This window comes from Mycosarcoma maydis, chromosome 3 (assembly GCF_000328475.2).
Source record: "Mycosarcoma maydis chromosome 3, whole genome shotgun sequence".
Classification (NCBI taxonomy): domain Eukaryota; kingdom Fungi; phylum Basidiomycota; class Ustilaginomycetes; order Ustilaginales; genus Mycosarcoma; species Mycosarcoma maydis.
In genome coordinates, this window is record NC_026480.1 from 525,119 (window position 1) to 543,320 (window position 18,202).

General features: G+C 54.8%; 5 protein-coding genes across 5 annotated transcripts; 2 read left to right on the plus strand and 3 right to left on the minus strand.

Moving 5' to 3' along the window:
• Positions 1–922: 922 nt before the first annotated feature.
• On the minus strand, positions 923–1,780 carry UMAG_01610 (uncharacterized protein; the record flags this gene model as incomplete). The annotated part of the gene is made up of 1 exon (XM_011389305.1): positions 923–1,780. One exon carries the CDS (start codon positions 1,778–1,780, stop codon positions 923–925), a length of 858 nt encoding a protein of 285 aa, XP_011387607.1.
• Positions 1,781–3,782: 2,002 nt separating this feature from the next.
• Positions 3,783–5,756, plus strand: UMAG_11697 (uncharacterized protein; the record flags this gene model as incomplete). Its single annotated transcript, XM_011389788.1, has 1 exon — positions 3,783–5,756. One exon carries the CDS (start codon positions 3,783–3,785, stop codon positions 5,754–5,756), a length of 1,974 nt encoding a protein of 657 aa, XP_011388090.1.
• A 114-nt stretch (positions 5,757–5,870) lies between these two features.
• On the minus strand, positions 5,871–11,474 carry UMAG_01612 (GTPase-activating protein IML1; the record flags this gene model as incomplete). The annotated part of the gene is made up of 1 exon (XM_011389306.1): positions 5,871–11,474. One exon carries the CDS (start codon positions 11,472–11,474, stop codon positions 5,871–5,873), a length of 5,604 nt encoding a protein of 1,867 aa, XP_011387608.1.
• A 798-nt stretch (positions 11,475–12,272) lies between these two features.
• UMAG_01613 (uncharacterized protein) lies at positions 12,273–13,766 on the plus strand (the record flags this gene model as incomplete). Its single annotated transcript, XM_011389307.1, has 1 exon — positions 12,273–13,766. One exon carries the CDS (start codon positions 12,273–12,275, stop codon positions 13,764–13,766), a length of 1,494 nt encoding a protein of 497 aa, XP_011387609.1.
• A 418-nt stretch (positions 13,767–14,184) lies between these two features.
• Positions 14,185–16,932, minus strand: UMAG_01614 (uncharacterized protein; the record flags this gene model as incomplete). Its single annotated transcript, XM_011389308.1, has 1 exon — positions 14,185–16,932. The coding sequence occupies one exon, from the start codon at positions 16,930–16,932 to the stop codon at positions 14,185–14,187; it is 2,748 nt and encodes a 915-aa protein (XP_011387610.1).
• Between the last annotated feature and the right edge of the window lie 1,270 nt (positions 16,933–18,202).

Below are 18,202 nucleotides of genomic sequence, written 5' to 3' on the forward strand. Positions count from 1 at the left end.
AGGCACACTCACAGTCTTGACTGTTCAAGCCAAATAGTGGATAATGACGCTGGTCTAGCCTCCACGCTGCAGATTTTGTATTCATGTGGGCAAACAACTATCGAACCGCGCGGCTCATGAAAGACAACAAAGCGAGGAAACAGTCGTGAGTATTCGTGATTATTGAGAATCACAACTAAATTTGCACATTCAAATTGCTCACGTCTTCCTCTTCAGTCGTGAGTGTGAGTTTGAAATACTGTGCTATCCAATAGGCCCGCCCGCGCTCGCTTACACTGCTTCCACTCCGAGGTTTGCTCATTCACGACTCTGTGCAGCTCAACCAGTCTGCCTTTTTTATTATTATTGGAAGTTCTTTCTCCAAGTACAGCTTTCAAGAGTTGGCCCGAGCCAGACACACGGCGTGCCATTTGAGACAAGGCAAGACATTCACAGATTCACGATTCTTGATTCGCAGCATCTTCTTGTGCCGTCAAATTCTCGAAGCAGCACCTGGTTACCAGTTTAGCCCATATTCACAGATTCGTGATTGGTCTTCACGCACCTTTTCATTCGTCAGTCAGCCCGTTCGTCGGTCGAGTTGACGCACGTCATCATTTCACACTCATGACTGATTGGACCGTGAAAGTCGCGAGTAGCGTTTCGCATATCGACGCTCATTCAAGAGCCCGATTGTGCTTTCGCAATCGTGATACCGACGGTGGATTGCTGTTCCTGACGCCTCTGGCTCACGATCCGCTCGCCCACCTGATCACACGACATCTTCTTTCACTCTTGAACCACATCTTTTACTCTTGAACGACCGTGCACATGCTAGCGTGCTGCTTATAGGCGTCATCTTCGCTGCCACGCTGGAGCAAGGCCGAAAGAATGAGATCCATGTACTGTCACTGCCGAACAAATTGAATCACGACCAGCCGGGTCACGACGTCTTGAACTTGGAGCTACCGTCAGCATTGAGGTACTTGCTGAACGCCGTCTTCCATGCTTCCTGACCGTGGTTCTCAATAATGTCGCCGTGCAGCATAATGATACGACGGAAGTCCCAACTGGCCACTGTGGAAGCCGCCTCGGCAAAGTTCTTCTTCCTCTCGTCGGTGGAACCGCCGTTGGTTACACCGGGAATGCCATTGGCAATACCCGCCGATCCAAGGAAAGACTTGTGGAAAGCAGCGTAGGGGTTAAAGAGCTTCGAGAACCAAATCACACCGGGAATCCACGATGTCGCTTTGCCTGATGGGGTGTTGCGGTATTGCTGGTTGCAAGGCAAGTTGAATAGCAGGTCAGCCGTAATGAGCGTCTTGCTGTCCTTGTGCAGGAAAGCAACGTCTTTGTTGGCAAATGTGGGGAAGTACTGCGGCACCAACTCTGACTCGTAGCCGTATTGTGTGTTGGGAGCATCTCTGCCGTAGATGCCGGTAAACTTTACGTCCGGTCGCTTCTCCTCGTGGCCTTCGGTGCCAACCACCTTGGCAGATGGATAGGCTGCGTGAAAATCTTTGAGAAAGAGGTGGTGTACGTTGTCAGGCGCCACGAGATAGGCGACTTCGCCCATTGCGTCAATCTTGGCCCTGGTCGGCTCGTCGAGAGGTGTAGACGGCACGACCCACAGACGGCCATCGCGCATCTTGATGGCGATGCTGCGACCACCGATGGGCAGGATTCCGAATCGACTGAAGGGGTAGTCGAACGTGGTGATCTCAGGCGTCACCTCCTGAATATAGACGGGCGTTTTGGTGGGCTCAGTACCCGAAGGACCAGATTTGTTTGAAGCTGCCATGGTGTCGATGCGGCAGCCGCAGTTGAATGTGCACAGCCTGGCTGAGGACGGGGCGATGAACAACGATGTGGATGTGTTCAAGTAGGCGGCGCGGTGAACCAGAAACGCGCGATACGATATGCTACGATGCAAAAGATGCGAACGTGCCAGTGTTAACGGAGGTGTGCGACCGAGCAGACTGGATGCAAAAAGGAAAGAGGTAGCTGCTGATCTCATGCAATGAGGTCCGAAGCGGGCATGTGTAGCTTGACTAGAGAGCAGTGCATGGGTCGTTGCGACGTGTGGGTAAAGGAGGCTATATGTATAATGTATGCCCGTCAATGTAAGACTTGGACGGGCCAGCCGAGTCGTGAAGTGGGAACAGGCAAAAAGCAAGCCAATTCGTGATTGGCAAGATGCAAATCTTCTTCTTAATCTGGGTGGCAAGGCTTCTGTGGCTGCGAATGGTTGCAGTTTGCTTCGACTCTTGCAGCTCGACAAAGCGATGTTCTCCTTCAAGTGGAGGGAGGGATTCACGATTGGCGCACATCACATCCGTCTTCGGCTATCAACCCGAAAATTTCTCAGGCACGCCGTTTCGGACCTCGTCCATCTCATTCACAACTGTGTCACTGTGACAGTCGTCGTCAGAAACTGTTGTCAGACTTTTGGCTTTTGCTTGCGTCTTTGTCGGAGTTTGCTCTGGCGGCGGACGCGAGATAATCACATCGGCGACTCGTGATTGATGCACACGCCGTTTGATAGACTCAAGGGTAGACAATCACGAATGCGTTGCCCAAAAAATACTCCTCGAGACACTCACGACTCTTTACTTTGTCATGGCGCAGCCGCGACTGACCGTCACCTTCTAGCAGCTCCAGCAGCTCTTTCGAGCTTATCGCCGTGCTTGAGGCGCGCGGGTCGCTATACAGTGGTTCGACGCCAAGGATGATAATCGTGAATCGTGAATGTGTTCTCGATGATTCACCTGAGGCTGGCCAGTTGTACAATAATCAGCTCATTTTTCGCACATCGGGCTGACATTCGAGGCCATGATGCGTATGAATTGTAATACCCTTCACTTGGTCAGTTCACACAACAGCTCTGGAGCCGAACCAGATGCTATCATGCCACGGCTGTGTGGCAGATCTGTAAAAACCCGCGGACAACAACTCGGGATGGCGGAGGCGTTGCAACCTGGAATTTGTCATTCAAGATTGGATGACAAGCGATTTTGTCACTGCGCAAAACGAATGTCACACGAGTGCCGAAGCTGGTAACAATCGTGAACGAACTTTAGTACTACATCGCCGATTTGGATGCCAAGAGAGAGACAAGCCAGATCTGCAAGTTGGGTTTGTATGCGATGTGCAGATCCGCCGATGCAAAGCAGCGAACACAAGAAGAGGTGAGCTAAGGCTGCAGCTTGAGCAGCCATTCGTGATTCGTAATTCGGAATTCACAATTGCGATTTGTGTCCAAAGCCATCTAGAGCATCCACTCGTGATTTCGAAACGCATTCGACCAACCAAACCGGCTTTGTTTGTATGTTCAGCGACACGGTACAGAGCACGCCAGCCACAGACTCGAATTCAAGCGTAGAGCCCGAGATCCAAGGAGCAGCCGACGGCGCTGAGGAGCAACTGTGATATACAGAACGAAAAGAGATCACGTGTTATAGTTATGCTCTGGAATCATGTTGGCTAACCCACTTTGCTCCACATTCGTGATTCACGATTTCGCCCAAATTTGGCGCCTGCAGCTGTCAGCCGCTGTCAGGGTCTCGCTTCTCGCACGGCCCAGTCGACGCAGATCGGTGGCTTGGTCATCTGGGCTACCGTGTTCTTCTAGACGGATGACCAGCTACGTTGTGACTGACTGTCGAGCTGAAACACCTGTGTCTGACCAGCGTTGATCTGAGATCAACAGCACAAGCGTGTCCCCTGTGCTTCCATCACCAGCACCTCATCTCGATAATCTCTACCAGACGCGTCCCTTTGCGCTTCCCGCTGGTCCGGTCGTGATGGCGCAACAGCTTCCGAATCGACTCCAGTCGACGCTCTCAACACTGCTGCTGTTGGGACTGTCACTTGTTCTAGCACCTGTGTCTTTCCTCGTATCGCTATCGTTCTGGCTCACGCATGCTGGAATCCAGCAAAGTGTTCAGAATGTCGATCAATCGCAGTCGTCCGCGGCTCTTCCGAATGGTCCTCGCCTGGCTCCGAAGGTTCCGCGCACAGTGCTAGTCAATGGGGCGCGCATGCAAAAGTCGCTCGCCATCTGCCGTACCTTCGCTCGCAACGGTTGGAAGGTTGTCCTTGTCGAAGAACAGGGCTGGGGGAACCTTGCCGCCGCCCGCTTCTCCAACTCGGTATCTACCTTCCACCTGCTGCCATCATCATCGCTAGCTGCCGACAAACGCTCGCGTCATCAAGTTACTCCCTACATCGAAGCACTGGTGCGCATAGCACTGAGGGAAAAAGTCGACCTCTTCTTTCCTTGTTCTGGAGCCGGCAGCACAGGTCAAGATGCTATCGCTGGCCAGATCCTGCTCGAAAGAACCAATGGACGAGTTCGCAGTTTGATTCAGACGCCTGAGCTGGTCGAGGCACTGCACGAAAAGGATCGCTTCATCTCTCTTCTGCAGCGTCTCGAGATGGCTGCACCGCGAAGCGAGATCGTCTTTTCCGTCGATGATGCCTTGGCAAAGCTGCAAAGCGACGGGTATCCCCGATCGATCCTCAAGTGCGCTGCAGAGCTGGACGACATCGGCAGAGCCGACATGACGCTATATCCGCTGTTCAGTTCAAAGACGTACGAGCCGGACTGGGAGAGCACACGCAAGCGGCTTTCTAGCCTTTCCATCCCGCTCTGTGCACGCACGCCTTACATCTTGCAAGAATTCATCGGCGATCGAATCGACAAAGCCCAGCTCGACGGCAGCGACAGCAGCGACAGCAACATCATACGGTCCTCGGAATGGTGTACGCACGCCACCGTGGTTGATGGAAAGTTGACAGCCTTCGTTTGCTGCCCGAGCAACGATATGCTCATGACCTATCATCCAGCATCTCATACTATAGTGGGCGAGCTGGCGTTGCGATGGACGTCGATATTCTTGTATCGGCTCGAGAAGCTCGGTGTTTCATCCGACTCCAAATCTGCGCTCCCGTCAAGTACTCTGACCAGGGACATACAGTGGAATCGAGACACGCTCGTTGGCAGGCACGCTGCCGCGGAAGCGGGTATCACGGGCCAATTCAGCATGGACTTTATCTACCAACCTGCTACCTCGAGCGAGGCTGAGAGGTTGGTGGCGATCGAATGCAATCCGCGTGTGCACACTGCCATCTGCTTGCTGGTCAACAACGTGCGGCTAGGCGAAGCGCTGGTTCCGGCGTCCATGTCAAGCAAAGGTAGTTCTGGCGAGCCAGCTATTCAGGTGGATGCAGTCGACGAGATCACGTATCTGTCGTATCTCTCTCTGCCCGTCATGGAGAGTGCTCCTGATGCGATGCTGTCGACGCAAGCCGAGTTTCAAGTGCTCAGCTCGCTGCCTCCTTCCTGGGCGTCTTCGCGTGTTCGGTTCTATCACTCGAAACAGCTGCTTCAACGTGCTTACTCTGCCGCTGACCTCTCGCTGCCCGTCAGCTGGATCGGGCACGACCTACCAGCTCGCATCCTTCCGTCTACCCGCCTGCTCCACCATCCTTGGCTGCAAAGCGCGATGAAAGCCATCCACCCTCTCTGGTGCGCCACTACGCCCAGTGCGAACTCGATCAGCATTCCAACCTCTACTGGCATCGTCACATTCGACCTAGCAGCTTCAGCCATCTTGCCCCCACTCACCGATCCGAGCTTTGCAAAAGACGATCCTTGGCCGTTGTTCGCACTGTACCATCTGCAATGGCCTCACCTGCTCCTCTGGCAGCTCGCCGTCAGGCGCAACAAGTGGAGCAGAATCAACGTCTCCACCGCACGCATCTTTGAGTGTTGAACATCGACGAGACGTCTATCGTTAAGCTAACCACACTCTGACTCACGTCTGGTAGATGAACCAAATGTCAGGTTGCAATTTACAAAATGGAAACATTCACGAGTGCTCGGTACTTCAAGCGTCGCTCTTCCTCTCGCTGCCTGTGGAGAGCTGCGACAAGGCGTATAGCGCACCTGGTCTGTCAGCGCTGGTACCAGAGCTGCTGTTGCTGCCCTGTCGACTCTTTGCTTGCCTCCTGCTCAATTCATCTTCGCCTGCTGCTTGTTGAAAGATACCTCTCGCGTACTCCTTGGCCAACTCATCCCTCTCACTCTCCTCCTTCTCCACCTGCAGCAACTGCGCCAGCACCCTCCTGTAAAACCGCTCTAATTCATCCCGGTCCGAGCAGAAGCGTGTGAGTTCCAACCTCAGCTTATCCGCCTCGGCCGCTTCCACGACACCTTGCTGCTGCTGCTGTTGCTGCTGCTGAGCATGTCGAGGATCGCGGTGCTGATGTCGCTGCGACAATGCATGCGTATGACTGTTGTATAGCCGGTTGTTGAGCCACAAGAATCCATCGAGCCCACCAAGCACTTGCACGAACGCTACACCGGATCGATGCACGAACTGGCTGAACTCGAACGTGTTCGGACGACTGCTGTATGTGATCTCGACATCCTTGGGATATCGTGCGCTCGCCTCTTGATCCAATACAAATCCGAACCGGCGCAGCAAGGCGTATTCAAACCACAGCTCCGGCAGCGTCCCGCGCGGAAGCTTGGAGCGATATGTCGCCGGGCTCGGCGGGGGCAAAGAAAGCTCGATCTGCACGGGCGCTTGAAACGGATTGTGCAGAGACACATCCTTGATCTGCCCAATGGGCGCCTCAATCAGCCGCAACCCGTACCGCTCCAACGTGCGCGTCCACGACTGCACCGCATCCTCGATGAACCGCGCCGAAGTCGACAGCCAATGGATCTGGAAATTGAACCCATTCGCTGGATTGTGCGCAATATCGTGGTGCAGAAACGCCACCTCGGCTCGGTCCGAACGTCGACCGGGATCAACGTCGATGACCAGACTTCGTGACAGTTGCACCTTCTTCTTCTTCTTTCCTCCGCCGCCGCCGGCGGTGTGGCTGGAAGACATGGTTAGCGACGGTGGATGCGCAAGGTGCAGCGACGAGCTGCGAGAGTGTCGGCCCGCAGAAGAGCGAGAGCTCGTGCTCGTCGTTCCCGCTACTGCAACAGCGTTCTTTTCGCTAACGACTTCTCCGCCAGAGACACCTCGAGTCTCGCCCGTGTTCGATCCAGCATACTGACCGCTGGAATGCACCAGTGGCCTGCTCAAGCTTTCTTTTTCCGCAAAAGATCCACGCTGACTATCCGTTCCCCTGAACCAACCTTTGGGCCCCCGAGTTCCGGCGTACTCGCTCTTGAGCCGGTAGAAGTAATGGCCATCCAAGAACCCATGTGACTTGTGCACGTGTTCGAACAAGCCATCTTGCATCAACCTGATCCCCCAGTCGACAGCTTCCTCTCGAGACCGCACGTCAGTATATTCAATGCACATCCACGAAACCATGTCTGCACCCGTAAAGGTGTCCGAGTACAGCATGCGGTGCCAGATCCTATCGTTGATCACCAGCCCACCGGAACGCATGTCGCGTGACACCGCCTCGAGCGCGCGGCCGCTGATCGTCTTATTCAGACGTTTCTTTGACGATGCCGACTGCGCCCGTTGCTTGGCATTTTCTTCAGCGAGCTGCTTCATGAAGTCGTCGTCTTGCAGTGACATGGCCGGATCGAGCGAAGTGGGCAAGAACCTCTGAACGTGCGTCTGTTCACGTTCCTCTTTGCTCCTGACAAACCTTGCGCGATGGAAGAGCTCGGCCAACTTGTCCGTCCCGATCAGCCGAATCTCCTCATCATTCAGATCTTCTCCCGTCGGCGCCCTCATCGGCGGAGGTGACCCCTCGGATGGCACCAACACGAACCGCGTGCGCCAGTATCTCAACGACTCGACGAACTTCTCATCCACGTAGCCGGCGATCAACGAATCCAGGTAGGTCCAGTTGTAGCTCGCCGAGTCAGGATAGACGAAGCGCGCCTTCACTGTCTGATAGCCAGGCAAATGTCGTGGCCAGATACAGCACTCGTAGTCGATGGGATCCGTCGAATAGTTGGTGTTGCGAACATAGCGCTTGACGTTGATCGCTGACGTGGATCGGTCGTAAGAGATGCGGTGAATCTGGTTGGTCACGCTGAGAAAGATCGGGTTACCCGTCGCGAGGTTGCCTGGCTGAAGCAACTCGGATGGCCATCGTAATGTAAAGTGTTTGGGATCGACGAGCTTGCGACTCGAAACAGCTCGTGTCTGCTTGCTGGCTGGCACAATGAACTGATAACCCTGTGCCAAGCGGTGATACGCCATCTCTCGAAGAACAGCTAGAGCTGGATGGGTGGAGCTCGATTTCTTAAGCAAGAACGAAGCTGTCTCTGCCGAAATCGATGTGGTGTGAGGATGCTCGCTCCACATGGCGGCCAAATCGCTCTCTGTCGGCAGGTAGAGCGTAGTAAGAGGCAAACATGCTGGCGTCGTCATTGATCGCCACTTGACAGCATGGTGGTTCAACCGTCTCGGGAACAGATGCTGCCATCGGAGCAGCTGTGTGGCTGCGCCCTTGAGGTTCTTGCTTGGATTCGAAGGGTTGACCAACGTCTGCTTCTCAACCTGCGCTCGTTGCGCGTATCGCTGTCGAGCTTCCTCTTCCTCCAGCTGCTGCTCATACGCTTCTTGATCACGCAAGAGCTTCGCTTCTGTCTCCAGCTCTTGTCTCGACCGAGGCGTTTGCTGGGCAGGGATCTTGATAGGCGCAGGACTTGACGCCTCGTGCACCGAAAGCAGCGAAGAAGTGCGGGACATTCGTCCGGGGATGGGAGGTCTTCGCGCAGGACTGGTGGGTTTACTTGATCCACCCGCCTGCTGACGCAGCTGTGCACTCAACACCTCCTGCATGCTGCGCGTGGCGGGCGTCGAAAAATCTTTCGCGCCTTGACCGCCGTCAAAGTCGCCTGAACGTTCCGAGCTTGCGGACCGTGACGATGTCGAGCCGGTCAACGTCTTCCACAGCCAGCTGTAGCCTTTCGCTTTCAACTGCGCCGGCGATCTTAATGAGCTCACACTGTCATCAGCCTCGTTGTACTGTTTCGCCGCCGCAGCATCCAGCTCCTGCTCATCAAACGTATGCGAGGTGGCAGAAAGCAGCGCATCGGTAGATGCGACGATCGCCATAGCTTTGCCGATCGGCTCCATGGGCATAAAGCCTCTCGAAAACGTGTTGACTGATCGGATCGATCCTGCTCGCGATTTTGGCTTGGTGGTGGAGGTCACAATATGCGAAATGGGTCTCGCCAGCGGGGGTCTCGCCAGAGGCTCATCGAGCACGTTGAAACGCGGCTTCTCAGGCGAAGGCGGTGCCGAGGCATCTTGGTCCGCCTCGTCCTCGCGCAAAGATGCTTCTCGGCCCAGCTTGGACAACCGCGTTTGCTGAACGGGCGGTCGACTGGCACCAGCTTTGCCGGGCGATATGGAGGAAGCAGCCGAATTGGCATTCGTCGTCGGTATGCCACCATATCCTGAGCTTGGATTGCGACGCAAGCCAGGTCGATGCATGTCGCTCGTCACTGGGCTGTCGATAAACCCGCTTGTGCCTGCAGCTGCATTGAGCAGCCTGTAGGGATTGGGCTTGAGGTATGGCGAGACATTGCGGAACACATCTGCGTCGAATCGCTCTCTAGCAATGCGTCTCTGCTGTTTGGGCGAAAGGCCGACGAGCGCCAGATCCGACACTTCGCTATTGCGAGGTTCAGAGTGAAAGCCGGAGCTTGATGGTCCGACATGACGAGGGAGGTAGAAGGAAGAATGAAGCGACGAAGCCTTGTTGACGGGCTTGAGGTCCAGATACGGGATAGCAATGTCAGAGATCTGGTTCTCCATAAAGCCCATCATCTGCACGTCGTACATCTTGCAACGAGGCACGAAGCGATCGGCGCGGAAAGGTTTGTCCTGCTGTAAATTGTAGAAGCTGCAATCGATCCAATGTGGCATGGAGTAGAAGTCGTCTTCTTCTTCCACCGGCTTTCTGGAATCAAAGTAGAGCGGGTCGGGAGGATTGGCTGGAGTCGAATTTACTGCAGCCAGACGTGAGGAGGAGTGGCGAGACAGCAAAGCAGGCTGACCAGGCCGGTGGACGGTCATGCCTGGGCCGGCACCAGGACCGGTTCGGCGCTGAGAACGGTTGTGGGCTGCGGCTTGACTCTGCTTGAGCTCGCTCGGATCTGGATAATGTGACTTGAAGTGGAACAAGGGCACCGAATGCAGAGGCATCTTTGTAAGGCAGACGAGATCCAAGCCGGTACCATTCTCGATCATGCGCTCGGTTGTGATACGTAGCAGCTTCTTGTCGACGTCGAAGTGACCCGTTCCAGCAGTAAGAAAGACCATGGATAAGCCGGTGCGGTTGAGATCTCGATCGATGTAGTGCTCGTCGAACGGGTTGAGCGCCAAGTTGATGGCTTCGAGTAGATTGCCTTCGTACGAGGACGAGATGCGGCCGGCCATGTGGACACGGTCGCGAATAAGATCGGCGTGCAGTTCTTCGTGCGACGCAGCTGGACCAGAGATGGGTCGACGTATGAGCAAGATATCATGCTGGAAGCGGAAGAATTCTTCTTTGAGCGTAGTCATGACGGCATCCCAATTGCAATTGGATTCGAGATCGACCACCACTTTGTAGTAGTCGATATAGTACTTTCCTCGAGCATCTTGACGAATCGGACCTTCGAGCATGTGGATCTCCGATTCGTCGTAGTGGACACGAGCAAAGAGAATCACCGTCAAGATGTGGTTGGTGGGGACGGCTCTCCAGCGCCTGAGCAGCTCCGGGATGAAACCTTGGAGCGCCTTTTCGTAGTAGATCTCGCCATCTTCGTCAAACTCCCACATCTCTCTCGACAACTGGATGAAGAGATTGTACTTTGCCGACTCTGACCTGAAGATGGCCTTTGTTGAGGCGGATACATAGCCACTGGTGACTTTCTTTTCCTTGATAAAGATGCGACCAATCGTGGCTCTCACGCTGCCGGCCAGGGTGACTTTTTGGCCACAGTAGACGCAGGTATCTTCGAGATTCTGAAAGACTCTCCACATCTCTGCACGGCCGACATACTGATCCCTGAAATAAAGCTCGACATGGTCGATGGTGAAGTCATCCTTGGTCACGCGGGTGAGTATGGCTTCTGCCCGATTATAAAAGCCGTAGTTGTTGGCTATGTTTTTGGATACGCTGATCTGAAGCTGGGGCTGACGGGCGACAAAGTCGGCATCAGCTGTTGCCTGAGCAGCACGAAAGACAAAGGTGGCCTTGGTGGAGAACTTGCAGCGTCGATCTTTTGGGCCGAAAGGAATGCTGTTGTGGGGTAATCTGGAACCAGCTGGCAAGGTGAGCTGAAGAAGATCGGATTCGGCAAGGCGAGGGAGAGAGTACTCTGGATTCAAGACGACCTCATTGCGTGAAAAGTTGGGTGGATCGTGAGTCCATAGGGTGATGGGACGCTCGTTGATCTGCGGACGCTGCTGGTGTGTGGAAGATGAAGAGGAATGGCGACGGTCGCTTGCAGTGCTGAAGCGATCTACGCTGAGCGATGTCGCTCTGCTGGAAGCAAACTGGGGTGCCATTCTGACTCGATCGAGCTAGGTACAGCCGAAATTGACACCGCAGCCTGTAGGAATGTGATCAGCTAGTGACTGTGTAGATGATTCGACGTGCTCAGCCGAAGGGAGATCCAGGTGTGAAGCATGACGATGATGTTGAGAACAGATGTGGGTGTGGTCGTCGAGTTCAGAGTGATAAAAGCTCAGTCGAACGAGTAGACGAGTCACGAGTGAGGCGCTGGCGTGATTGTATGCAGTTGAGGCTCGGCTGCCACCGACGCCATTCGGCGACCTTCCGAAAGCAGTTCGGATTTGGAGGTTTTGGGCGTGTTCGCTTGTGCCTGCGACTCGGCAGTCGAAACGTCCCCGCTCAGGTAACAATCACGAATGCTTCCAAAGACCAACTTTGCTTGAGCACAAAGTTGTGGGAAAGTGTGTATGGCCGAGCTGAGCCTGATTACGAGAATACTCGTGTTCGGCCTGATTCACGATTCACGATTCGTGGTTGTGACCAGTCATGGGTCACTGAGTGCGGGATCCCACGGTGGAGCGGCTGCAACTCGACTCGGAATTTCCGAGAGAGGATCGGCGAGATTCCCGATTGGTAATACACCCAAATCACAAATGTCCCGATCAAGTAGTCACATCTTCACGCACACGCATTCGTGATTGCTTTCGCGCCCAGGTTGAGTCTCAGCTGAGTGTCTGTCTGAGAGCACAGAGCTGTTGAGCAAAGAAGGAATCTTTTGCTCGACGTCGTCTTGTTTGCCCAATCGCTCCTCGTCATCAGCATCCCTTTCTAGAAAGCGGCGCTCTCTCAATATGGCGATAGCCTACTCGAATGCGAGGTCCACCTCGTCCTCGCAAGAGCCACGCATCGCACCCGGCGCCCCAGACTCTTCATACAATGGCGCGACCGTCTTGCAGCTCCCACCGAATGCACGACGCTACCTCCCTTCCTGGCTCCACTACCTCCTCTCTCGCATACTGGCGGCTGCCAGCCGCTTATCCTTCTCCACCTCGATCCGTGAAAACCTCGACCGATTGCGCGCATGGTCGCCCAGCAAAGGCGAACGCTTCAAGTACGGCTTCTTGCTCTTCGTCGCGCTCTTCTGCCTGTATATCATGGAGACGCCCGCATTTCCGTACAAGCTCACCATTCCGGCGCTCTACACTGCGACGCTATTGTTTCCTGTGACCTCGCAATTCTTCTTGCCAGCAGCACCCATCTTTGCTTGGCTCATCTTGTTCTACTCGTGCAAGTTCATCCCAGCCTCTCTGCGGCCACACATCTGGGTCTCGGTGCTTCCGACGCTCGAGACGATCTGGTATGGTGCCAACATTTCGGATATTCTGACGCAATTCGGTCACCCGATACTCGACATCTTGGCCTGGGTACCGTACGGTGTGATTCATTTCGCAGCGCCCTTCTTTGTGGCCGCCTTTCTGTTTGTGTTTGCTCCACCGTCAAGCGTCAAGGTGTTTGCGCAGGCGTTTGGCTTCATGATGCTGATCGGGGTGATGATCCAGATCGTGTTTCCGTGCGCTCCTCCGTGGTACGAGCTGCGTGAAGGCTTGACGCCCGCCCACTATGGTATGCGAGGCTCTCCAGCTGGGCTCGCTAGGATCGACGCGCTCTTCCATTCTCACGGCTATACGCTCACGTTTACGGGAGCACCAGTGGTGTTCGGTGCGTTTCCATCGCTACATGCCGGCAACGCGACACTCAAGGCGCTGTTCTGCAGCTACTTCTTCCCCGTCGTTCTGCAGATCGGCCGTTTGAGACTCGATGCCAGGGTCCTCTACTGGACGTATTGTTTCTGGCTCTACTGGTGTACAATGTACTTGATGCACCACTACCTCATCGATCTCGTCGCTGGCGCTTGTTTGGCCACGTTTAGCTTTTACTATTTTCTCACCGACGAACTTCGCGAGGCCATGGAGCAGCATTATCCCTACCGTAATTCGGCAGCTGCTCCACCCAGTGCGGCTCCACCTAGCAACCGACCCGATCTGGCTTTCGCTTCCACAGCCACGGCCAGTCAATCCATTGCGCTCGATACGCTGCGCAGCAACGGCGGTGCTCCTTATATCACCGCTCAGGGTGGCGTGAACGGCGATGTGGAATCGCAAAAAATGACGCCCGAGGTCATCTTTTCCATCGACGATTCAGCTGCGGATTCGGGCGATATCGCGGGATCGTCGGCGGACGACGACAAAAGGAGGAAGGACGCCGCGGCTCTGTTGGCAAGAACCAAGTCGCCCGTTCAGAGGGTCAGGTCGCCTGCGGTTGCCAGGAACGATGAAAACGCATGACATCCTAGATGAAAGGAAGACACACACCGGACAGCTTCATGACATGCCCATCTGTACAACTAGACCCCTATACTTGTAACAGAAACGATTCTCAAATAACTTGACTGCACATCTATGCATTGTGATTGCCATCATGAATCAGAACAGAAATGCATTCACGATTTACGAAACTTGAACCTTTCGCCCCCGCATATGACGCAACAACGACGCGACAACAACGCACCATGGTCGGGCGACTCTCGTCTGATGGGCTTGATCAAGCTTGTTCATGGCCGTCTTTTCATAAATCAACGCGCAAAAGCATAGACATTCACGATTGCGACCTTGTTACATGGTGATGGGAAGACTACATTTGCACATGCACAAGTCGAGAAACATGACGATGATTACAAACTGGCTGCGGGGCACGGTTTCGGGATCAGAGATCGACGTCGTCGTTGGACCAGGTGAAGACGTCGGATTTCCAGCCGTTGTCCCTCCTCTCCTTTCGCTCCTGCTTGTTGGCCTCGGAGCTGAGCTTGTCGACCTCCTGCTTGACCTTTGCGCCTTTACCCCTCGCTTCGCCTTCGAGACCCTTGACGCCGTGCCTGACTTGGTCAACTGCATCGCTGGCGCCTTGTCTGAGCTCGTGAGCGCCCTCCTGGATCTCTCTGACACCGCGCCTGATGGTCTCCTCGATCTGTTGGTATTCGGCCATCTTGTCGCGCGCATACCTGAACGGACCTCCTCGACCAGGCAGCAACTGCTTCGAGTAACTCGCGCCGATGGCCAGCTTGAACTCGTCGTTGACACTTTGAACGCGGAATCCCTCGGCGAGTCCGACCTGCGTCTTGGGCGGCTGAGTCTTTCTCCCGTATGGCTCGAACGCGTCGGTCTCGGGCGCAAAGATCGCTTTCAGATACGCCTTGGTCGAAATGCCCTGTCCGTCCTTGATGGCATGCTTGCTGTAGCTGTTGATCACTTTGGCTCGCTGCTGTGCCGCCCAGAGCGAACGGTCTTGGTTCTGCAACCAACCCTTGATCTGCTCCTCCAAGAGCTGCTGGAATACGCGCCTCAGCACCGGTCGCACGAACGGCATCAGGAAAAAGTTGAGCAGCCAATGCTTCGTTTGTCGCACCTTGACCTTGAAGCTCGACATGTCGACGCTGACGCGTTTCACCTTGTAGAACGACTCGTCGTCGTTATCATCGGCGTTTTCGAGTTTGACGACAAAACGGGTTCCGTTGCGTCCGCCCAGGTCGAGATCCAGGAATCCGTAATCCTCCCATCCGACCCAACCCGTCTTCTTGTTAATGTAGTACGCTACGTCGGCAGCTTTGACGCGAAGACCTTCGATCTCGAGGTAGAGATATGCGTCCAAGGTGCTGCCGAAACTAGAGCGACGTTGGTCGAGCGTCAGGTCGTTGCGGTTGATGATGCGGACGCGGTCGGGTACAAACGAAGCAGTCGAGGCGGTAAGCGAAAGGTCATCAATCACCACGTCAGCCTCGCGCGAGACAAACTCGATTCGTGGCAAGGGAATCGACTGAATTTCGCTGATCAGACGTGGAATCAACACCTCGACCGTATCACGTACGAGGCCGCCCGCCTGATTGCGCAGGTCGCTCAAGAGGTTGATGAGCCCCTGGACCGGTCCGTTGACAGTAAGTCGCTCAAAGTCGATAAAGTTGACATCCGATCCGAGCTTTTCAAAGCGTTGCGCAAGCTCGCGCAGCTCGGCATCTTCTTCGAGACCTTTGACAAACGTTGACATTTCGTCGAGCGTCTCGTCGAAATCGTCACGGAGCTTGGACAGCTGCTTGTTGGCCTGTTTTCCCGTAGCATTGAAGAGGCGCTGAGCTCGATCGTACAGGTCCGAAGCCATGCGGTTCGATCGGTTGGTCTGGACGAAGCCGTCTTCGTTAAGCGCACGGTCGATGAACGCCTTGACGTCGTCGATAAATTCGCGCAGCTCCTTGCTTTCTTTCGACGCTTCGTCTTCATAAATCTGCTTGGCATGCTCGAGCAGACCGCTGATCGACTCTTGCACGGGCTCGAGCGATCGACCCGCAAACGTTTCCAGGATCTGCTTGAGCTGCTCGAAAGCCTCGCGCAGATCCTCGTTGGCCTCAGCCTCGGGACTGTCGACATCAATGTCGGTTTGCTCTTTGGCCTTTTCAGCAACATCCTGGACAATGTCGGCCCACTTGTTGGCGATAGCGTACAGTCCGTTGAGCGCACTCTTGAAATCAGGATCGCGCTCCACACTGTCGACGATGTGCTTGATGCGTTCCAGGAAGGCATCTTTGACATCGTCAGGAGTCTGCTCTTCGAGCCACTTGGCTGCGTCGTTGGCCGACTGCTTGATGTCTTGCTGCGCCTGCTGGGCTCCTCGCTTGGCTTGGTCCTTGGCGCTTTCGAGATCCTTCTTGCTGGGAGCGCGAATCTCAACAGCATCACCTCGCTTCTTGCGCTCCTCTTCGCTGGGGCGCAGTTTGCTTTCAGCGCCACCCGCCTTCTGAGCTGCGGTAGCAGCTGCATCGGCCGTGAGATCGCGAAGCAGGAACTGAACGTCGGCCAATAGGTCACGGAATGCTTTCGAGGTGAGCAACAGTTGACCAATTTGCTTTACCTCACCAAGCGCCTTGTTGGCGTCCTTTTTGGCTTGGTCAAGCAAGCGTCCGTCAGCGCCGACCGACGAGGCAGAAGGAAGTTTGACTGAAACATCACCTTCATCCGTCACATTGATGGAAGCTTGCGAAGTGTGGTAGATGAACTTCTGGATCTTGTCGTCGCCGTTCTTGCTCTCGCCAATGCGTTCGATGCAGGCGAGGATGCCCTTGATGTCTTGGATCACGGTAGCACCTTGCTGGCTGAGCTTGGAGGAGCCCGAGACGGAGCGCTCGTCGAGCACAGCGCTCGACATGACGGCTTCGATGAATTGGTTGAGCTGTTTTTGCGAGGGCAGCTTACCCGCCTTGAGCGCTCCGATCATCTGCGATACACGTGCCAGGGTTTGGCGCGAAGGAGCCACCTGACGTACCTGCTCGCCGAGGTTGTCCGGGTCGACACCATAGCTACGAGCGGTAGCCTTGGCATCGCGAGCAACCTGCGAGCCAAGCTGCTCAACGCTCTGACGAGCTTGGCGCGTGTGGGTGGGGAGAAGGGGCTCACGTTCGGACGACATTGTGATGAAATGCAGTTAGTGGCGGTCAAAGAGATATTGTTGGGTTTGTGTCGTCACGCCGATGGTTCGGGTATTGATGACGGAGGGTATGGTCGCGAGAATCAGGGCTGGTAGTGATTCAGTGGGGTATTGCTTGCACACCAGAAACTCGCAGAAGAGGACGAGGAAATGAGAGAGCGAACAGACGGATGAGGCTGATGGAAGAAGGAAGAGCAGATAGATGCCTGTTTTCTGATCTCTGAGCAAGTCATCATGCGGTTTAAGTAGTTTGTACACGAGACACGTACACCCTTCTCGGGTTCAATCAAGCGAAATCGTCGTCCGTGTCAGTCGCCGATGCGCAAGAGCTCAGTCGGTTTCAACGGTCTGGGACAGACCAAGCACAACGGCATGGAGAGATTTACGAATCGATGCGGCGCGCATGAACGAGGTAACAGTCATTCTGTGCATTCACGATTCGTGATTGGGTGAGCGAGTGGGTGCATCATCCCGAGGCCTCAAGAAGGGACGAAGGGCACGCTGGCTGGCTCAAGGTGACGCTTTGGCTTTCGTGCGTTGCAAGGCAGATTCGGCAAAGCTACTCGATGCCTAGGGTCTGGTGCGGGGTTGACCTCACCACATGTTTCTAAACGAGTGCACCTTTGCCAAGGTGAATGCGAAGCCATCTGCGTGCGGTCACGTCATCATCGACGAAACAAGGGTGCTAGTCATCTGTCAAGGGTCACGCGCTTCTCAAATCGCCTAGCCAAGCTCGGGAAGTATGCAAGGCTGACATGTTTTAACAAGTATGAGCATTGATGAGCTGCAGACGAGAAAGGTAGCAACGTCAGCAGTCGAACAAGAGGGACGGATGTTGAAAGCAAGAGCTATTTTGGGATTCAGGATGAGAGCGAGACCAGGAAGCTCTGCGGACATTCCAATCATGAATCGTGCACGAATGAATCACGAATCGACCTAGACGCTTGTGTGTTGGACCGACGATGCGGCAAGAGCAGACAGAAACAGTCACGAGTGGAGGAAACTCATAGTTGACAGGGAAGCATCAGACGTGAGAGAACCAAGCACGAAGGCACGAGCGAAAAGGCAAGCAAGACAAAGCCGACTCTAAAGTGGAGGTGACAAGGCGTGACACTTGTGACACTCGTGACTCGCAACTCGCAGGATTGGAAAATGGAAAAAGAGAGCGCGCAGTATTGGATCGATGACGACGTTGTGCTTTGCTTCGGACACCCAAGTGCTTTTTCGTGCTCAGTCAGCGCACCCTTCGATC